Source organism: Photinus pyralis, unplaced genomic scaffold, assembly GCF_008802855.1.
Source record: "Photinus pyralis isolate 1611_PpyrPB1 unplaced genomic scaffold, Ppyr1.3 Ppyr1.4_unclustered_Scaffold8008, whole genome shotgun sequence".
In the NCBI taxonomy this organism is placed as follows: domain Eukaryota; kingdom Metazoa; phylum Arthropoda; class Insecta; order Coleoptera; family Lampyridae; genus Photinus; species Photinus pyralis.
In genome coordinates this window covers 16,320-24,178 of record NW_022172289.1, presented here as the reverse complement: position 1 = coordinate 24,178, position 7,859 = coordinate 16,320, and the positions used below count along the sequence as shown (strand labels likewise).

The window sequence follows — 7,859 nt, the reverse complement described above, 5'->3', positions numbered from 1 at the left end:
ATTTGATTGCCACTAATTTTTGGTGAACTTATAACAGATTCAACTAACTTATCTAGTTCAAGCTTCCTATCTACAAGTAATCTAATACTGCCTGGACTTATATTTCTAAAAGTAGCACACCAACTGAAACATTCGTCCGGTAAGACCAGGTTCTGTAAAATTTCATTAATTAAAGCATAATTTTGCACGGACGGAATTTCCAAAAGAGCTCGTTTCAAAAATTTTTTATAAACTGGAACAGAAGTGTAATGTAATTCATGCTCCAACTGAATTTTCAAATTTTCATGGTTCATGATGTGGCGGATGTATTCTGAAATGTAAAAAAGGGGCTGTGAGACATTGTCAATGACATTTGAATCCCCAAGGACGGGTATCAATGTTATTAGCACAGATAACACGTTTGTCATCGTGAGGACTCAATACTACTTTCTCCTGCTTCAACGTAAATACTGTATGTTTTTTCGAACGAATAAGATGCTGACTTCGTTTTATAATTAGAACGTTAAACAAAGCATTCTTGTAATCATTTAGAGTAATTTCTCTGATGCTAGTCGATGTAGACCCTTTAGATTTTTTCGTCAATTTTCCCTCTACTTCATAAGCGTACATCTTAGCACGAAGGCCTACAAATTCGGTCATAATGTGCCCATGATTTTCATCTTTCATTAGACCGGGGATTTTTTTATTGACTAATGGAATCCCATATTCATTATTGATATCATAATTTGAGGTATCAAATCGATGTATATCATCTTTTATATTCTCGTATATATTGGGAACTGTAAAATAGTATATTAGGCTATCGGTATCTGTATATAGAAGTTTTGTTTTATCTTTAAACTTTTTGAGAATGTAGTTATAATGAAAGTCATAGAGAAACGTTTTCGATATATCTAAAACGGCAAATCCCGCGTATATTGGTTTATTGAAAAATATCTCTAACCTATCCATCTCTATTATAACCATATCCTTATCAAAAATCGTACAACTGCTAAAGTTTGGCTTCGCTATATACGCACGGGCTCCATACCTTCCCTCCCATTTAGTTAATAGTTTCACATCTTTGTATTTTCGCACGTTCTCCATAAGTTTACCATAGACGCAATTAATCATTAATTTGTAAAATTCTATTTCAAACATATTTTTCGCTTGTTGCCTCATGCGAGTGTTTAATTCAATATACTTTTTCAACCACGGTGATTGCTTAAACCGTAATACTCTATTTATTTTTATCAACTTTAATCCATGTTGTACGTACATCTTTAAATTTCTATAATGAACTACGTAGTTGTGCTTTGGGTACAAGGTAAGCATTAGTTTCTTTAATTTTGAGTTATTTGGCACTAGATGCTCTGGGGCCAAAGGTAAATCAGAATGTAATCTGTGGCATTCCAAGGGATACTCTAAATCACAGTCTACAATATAACCAACGTCTGAATCATCAGGATGGTTTAGAATATCTAAATTTTGAATGTCATCTACAAAGGAAAAATCGCTACAAGGCAAGAATTCACACATTGAGGCACCATAAAGGTTATTAATATCATAATACATCAAATAAGCCGTCTCGAGGTTAGGATTATATTTCTCTTTCATGTACGGGTTATTGGCCTTCGCGTATCTCATTGAACATTGTGCTACACCTCCTCTTATACCACTTTCAATAAACATCATTTGATCAATGTCACTTAAAAGCTCTAATTTAACGTCGGTGACTTTAAGCATTGCGTCAAATGCCAAACCCGGGGCGGTGTAATAATGTAACGGATCTAAGCGATAGGTGCGCAAACAAGTATCCCTAAAATTTTCAAAGATATCTGCCAAAAGGAGAACGTCCGTCATCAAATAGAGATCAGAATATTGACCTAAGGTTTTAATTTCGAACGTGCTCCAAATGTTATTCGCATGTTCATAGTCCGCTTCGCTCACAGCTTCATTTTTTAATTGACTAAAAAATGCATCTCGAGATGGTAACGCCGTCTCATTTAATTTCTCCCACGAATCAACGTAATCATATGGAAACACTCCCTTTCGAGTTAACAAATGGAATTCATTTGCATTACGACAATGCGCTCTAGTAATAGTTTTCTGCTCATTATCTAAATACGAAGATAGGGTATCTATACTACTACTCATAAATCTAAAGGAATCGATAAATCGAAAATCTATGCTAGTGTTCTGCACATGCTTCGTAAAAGAGATATATTTTTCTTTGTTTAAAGGTAAGAGTTTAATTCCGCCAGGAAAGCCGGTAGCGAGTTCTCGAATAAAAAAATGGGCATCGTATCCGCTTAAGTTATGGAAAACGACTGGTATAACGTGGGAGTGGTTAAAGTTCAAATTACATGCCTGGTGAGCCGCCCCCCTGTACCTCCCCGTCATATGATGGTGATCGCGTACTTTAATTTGATCTTCCGTAAAAGGTTTCTCGCAAATGTGACACACTATAGCGTTCAAATAGTTTTGCATCTGAAGAGGATTAAGAACTTCCATGGGAACAATAGTATTCACAATTTCATTTGCCCAATCGGCAATCTCACGCAAGCGTTTAATAAACCATTGAATACAATCCTGACCTCGGTATGAAAAAAATTTTGAAAGTGATTCATCATACGAACACTTAAGGTAAAAGGCAATACTAAACGGAGTATGCTTTTGGTAAAGTATGGTATTGGTGTCTGGAAGATTGGCTTTATCACATTTCTCCAAGATACACTCGAGGTCCGCGTAAATAGTAAATGGTACTTTCTCCATGTTAGAATAATGTGTAAATTTTAGAATCTTTTCAGAGTCATTAGGCAATCGAATGGAACACTTATTGACTTTGTGACATTTAAGCGTATGCTTTTTTACTAAATCACTAGATAAAAAATGGTTCAAGCAAATATTACAGAAGAATTTTTTATGTCCTCGGCGGGACAGCTGTGCAGATAACAATGCTGACATATTTTTAATCCATGCAAAATGGTAGTAGCTGTTACTCGAATTGTGAACTTTCGCGCTTTTGCTAGGAACCAACACCAATAAATTGACAGTTTTTCTATTATCAACTTTGCTACTTAACATAAAAGGAAATATATTTCTTTTATCTACGCAATATAAGTTAATGGAAATGTCATTTAAGTCCTCAAATATTTTAATATCTGTTAGTTTAATAGGAAATTTAATCGATCCACGTTTTAATACTTGATCAAAATGAGGATAATTATTTACTCTATCAGCATTTTTATCAACAGGGTACAAAGCGGCGACTATTGACCACAGAAAACAAAACTGATCATTATTCTTTACGTTAATAACTGCTCTTTTAGGCTATGAAAGGAGGAACTTTAACGTATGTTGAAAATCCACCTCTAATGGGTACGTAACTATTAATATTGATTTTGAGATTTACGATATCCGATAATGCCCAACCTGAATTTTTTTCGGAAAAAGTTTCTAACTTTGTTTGAATTTTATCGAAAACGTTTTCTCTGTACCATTCCTTAAGATTGGTACCGACATCAATCGGCGCATTTTTGGTCTGGAATGTTTTCAAGTCTATAATACCAGTTTGAGGATGAATAAAATTACAAGTTAAGATTACGTTTACTTTTAACATAGATCGTGTTAAAGCTACCTTAATTTTGCGTAAAAAACAATCGTACGCATGATTTATAAAAATTAGGGGATCCTTATAATCAAAATTAGCAATAACACCAGTAATTAAACGACCATTGAAGCAGGAGTCTAATGTGTACCACGCTAGTTTACGTGATCGATTTTTATTGTTGACATCGATCCCACAACCCCTTTTATTCGAGGAAAAATTCTTTAATCGCTCTTGTAACGTGGCCAAATAGGTTTTCAAGAGAGCCAAATTAGATTCGAGTCTCGAAGAATTTTCATTCGGATTATTCAAATGAATTTGATTAACAATAGCTCTTTGCAATATTCGGATGTTGGTTTTAGCGATTGAAATGTGTTTAACAATTTCAGATTTCTTTTTTAAGAGTTTTGCGGAATGTCGAGTTAGGTTAACGATCTCACTGCTGATACTCGAAACAGATTCCATACTTACTATGCTGATCAAAGGGTTTTAATTTTTATCTGTGTAAATCCTAGAAATGCAGCACAGTACCAACACTTGTGCGATTAGATCACCTAGGTGTACAACCGAGACACCATCCGAAAGATACTCTCTATACGTAAGTAAATCTCGGGAACAGAAACAGATCCTCTTTATATAAGTGCAAAGCAAAGGTTGTTGCACGCGCATGACCTACTTTCTTCTATACTGGAATAATTTATCGGCAGGTGTGGGTTTCTTTGACTTTTAACCTGTCTGAGCAAAGTTTACATAGCGTGAGAGTTTATCCTAATGTTACTTAGAATTTTCTTATGCGGCAGGTGTAAGTTGCAGTTTTTTGTTTAGACCTTTAACAGTCAACCTGCCTGGGCAAAGTCTACGTCCCGGGAGAGTTTATGCTAACGTTAACAAAATTTTCTGAGTATATACCCATCCCCATGCCTTACATGAAACAGTTCACGAATGGCTACGATGCCGGCATCAAAACGCGTGAAACTTTCCACCACAAAAAGTGTTCAAAAAAAAACAAGTGACAATTTACCCACACTAAAGGATATGCTGCAAAGCAACTTATCCAAAACTGCAGCACAACAGGAAGACATCATCAATTTGGTTACCGAAGACGAGGGTGGTCAAACTGAGAGGTAAATATGATTTTTTTGTGTAATTGTCTTACCAATAGGTTCAAGACATGATAATAACATTACCGTATTTTTTTTTTATAGAACTACAACTACCCATCTACGGAACAATAGTACATACAGTACTCTAGATGAGTTGCTGGACCACTTGGATGGTAACATCCATCATGTATATGCACCCCAAAGGTAAATAATAATTCATGATGTAAAAAATAGCATGAAATTAATTTTTTCCCTTTTTTTTTTAGAGTAATACCCACACCAAAGCTCAGTGACGCATCGTTGGAGCACGGCCTAAAAACAAGCAGTGTCAATAACATACTGTAAGTTATTTTAAAAGTGCACCGAAAAAACGTCTAATACTTTTAATTTATATTTGCAGTCATTATCAACATCATGCAAGTGCTGCAGCAGCGCCTCCTGCTCCAATATTACCCTCAACATCTACCAGTTATCAATTACAGTAAGTTGCAAAAAATGTAATCAAAATTAACCTAACATTAATATTTGTGTGTTTGTTTCAGTATCCCAGAGGCAACAGCGCAAATACTGCAGCATATAATCATCCCACCACCCCCGCCACCGCCGATAGAAGAAGAGAAACAACAAACGAGTACCACCACCACAGGTCTGCATCCTCAGTAAGTGTTGCTTTGAAATTTTAGCGAAAAGAATGTTCTAATATTCCTATTCTCTTTATTACAGACATGCACAGAAGGATATGAAAGTGTTGAGGGAAGTGTTCGAAGAAGCTTATGAAACAATCTCCCAGCCGCCTTCAACATCAGGAGTGCCACAACCTTCAGACGTCGCTCCCTCCTGGTTCGAGCCCTCTACGCCTCGAGAATTAGGCAGGGCGTCGCTGGCCTGGTTGGAACAGAAGGCGCCGATATTTAGACAACGTTATCTCGAGGCGCAAGAGAAAACCAGGAGGTTGGAGGAGGAAGTTGCGGCAGCACGCCTCAACGAACGACGTCTGGAGGAAGAAGTAGCATATATTGAAAAATTTGTTAATTTTTTAAAATAAATTTGTAAATAGGTAATTAGCTTTTAGAAAAATAATGTAATTTGCAGGTATAGCTTTTAGAGAAATAAATGTAGTTGAACAGACGGTTAATTTTTTATTTAAAGGGAATAAAACGAGCAACCTATAATGATATAATTCGTTTGCCAACGAGAATGGTAAAACGAGCAATTTAAGTATAATTCGTTTGCGTTTTAAGTATGAGCGTAAATAGGTCGATTTTAGCAGTGCATAAATACGTAGATTTATTAGTGATCGCATAGAAAAGAAGTTTGCATAACGCTTACTCCCACGATCTTGCTTAAGTATAGGAGAATGGCTAGCTGGGGGACACGGCGGGTCTGTATGGATGCAGTTAATGCATTCTCTAATACGGTACCCGATGCATACACTTAATAGCGCACGCAAAACCGCGGTCGCCCGCGCCAACCATCATTCCTACTATAGGTGCTGCTAATTCAGGGAGACTCCGCGGATATTAACGAGATGCAGTAGTAACATTTTCTCATGAAAAGCCGACGCTGGTAATGTAGGATCATCGCTTCCGCTGTATCGAAAAGCATCGCAGTAAATCCCGCTAAATATACATTAGGTATCGGAGCAATTTTTGTTAGGTTTTAAACAAAATATTGTTAACATTTGTGCTCTACCTTAAAGTACCACTCTTTTGAATAAATGTACCATTAAGTTCATTAAAATTACTTATATTTAAATACTACTTGTAGGAGTGATACGTTTTAAAAATGTAACTTTAATGTAGGTACTCTAATATTCTCAATATAAAGGTGAAATGAAGATTGAGAATAAGTTCTCCGCGGAGATAAAACGTCTATTTTTACGTAGTACATATGATAATAGGTCAAAGACATGCACAACTAATGCGCTCGATTGAAATTTCTTAATTCCATAGAATGTAGGAACAGTTTTTTCCTTCACCTAAATTCTAAAAGGCTCCAAAATTATCCACCCATTAACTATTATGAATAACTTTCCCATTAAATACCGTAAAACATTTACTCCCAGACGATAAAACTACTTCATTTTGTATTGTGCGCTCCACTCTTGAAACAATTAAGTTCCCCTAAGTTATAAAAATTACTTATATTCAAATACTACTTCTACTAGGGATACGTTTCGAAACGTACCTCGATAATAAAAATAGTGTACTCTAATATTCTCAATATAAAGGTGAAGTGAAGATTGAGAACACGTTCTTCGCGAAGATAAGATGTGCCATTTTTTTATGTATTTTACGTATGATACCCATTAACTATTATGAATAACTTTCCCATTAAATACTTTAACCGGAACTCTTTTACTCCTATATGATAAAACTACTTAATCTTTTTGCTATTCACTTTGTAGGTGGTTTGGATTTGGACTAGTATAAGTAAATTAGGTGCATTCAAACAAAGTTTATTGGATGCATGTTTACAAAAATTTTTGTTTAGCGAGTAATTATTTTGTAAACTTATTTAATTGTAGCTTCTTAGTCTCCATGAAAAAATTCTATACAGAAGGTCTTCCAGCCCGAGAACTCCATAGACGAAATTTCTTCCACCACATCACTCATTTTAAATTTAACTTCTTCATTCTACGTTGGCATTGAAGCAGTTCAATATCCCACTTTAATTTCTTTAAATTTATTAATAACTCCTCAAGTCTCTTCTTTTGCGATCCCTTTGATTTTATCACGACTGCTCTAATAGTTTTTGTCATCTTGCTGTCTATTAATTAAGCCTAACAACCCTAACAGATCACTTTATATTCCCGCAAGTTAACCACGCCCTCGTAAGGCATCCCCTCCCTCGAGGTAAATCGTTGACCTTTGTTTAGTTTACAACAAGGCGCAATTAAGATCGTTAACCTTTGAGAGCTCTAGTTTTAAAGTCGCCGCCAGGGGGAGAGGTATATGACCTTGACGACACTAGAAAATCACCTTATGGGATTTTACATGGAGTTGAGTTAGGATCGGCCCTATATGGCTATCGTTAGGTTATTAACCTCTCTATTTAGTCACCTTCAAATGACATTGACACTAGAAAATCGCCTTATGGGATTTTACATGGAGTTGAGTTAGGATCGGCCCTATATGGCTACCTCTGCAGCTCCTAAACGCCAACAA

General features: G+C 35.9%; 2 protein-coding genes across 2 annotated transcripts; one reads left to right on the top strand and one right to left on the bottom strand.

Annotated features, from left to right (window-relative positions):
* Positions 1-342: 342 nt before the first annotated feature.
* LOC116182902 lies at positions 343-2,754 on the bottom strand. Its single transcript, XM_031503460.1, has one exon. The coding sequence runs from the start codon at positions 2,752-2,754 to the stop codon at positions 343-345; it is 2,412 nt and encodes an 803-aa protein (XP_031359320.1).
* A 1,638-nt stretch (positions 2,755-4,392) lies between these two features.
* On the top strand, positions 4,393-5,820 carry LOC116182904. The gene is made up of 6 exons (XM_031503462.1): positions 4,393-4,713; positions 4,795-4,896; positions 4,959-5,033; positions 5,093-5,173; positions 5,235-5,351; positions 5,416-5,820. Exons 1-6 carry the CDS (start codon positions 4,532-4,534, stop codon positions 5,735-5,737), a joined length of 879 nt encoding a protein of 292 aa, XP_031359322.1. The 5' UTR covers positions 4,393-4,531; the 3' UTR covers positions 5,738-5,820.
* The last annotated feature ends 2,039 nt before the right edge of the window (positions 5,821-7,859 follow it).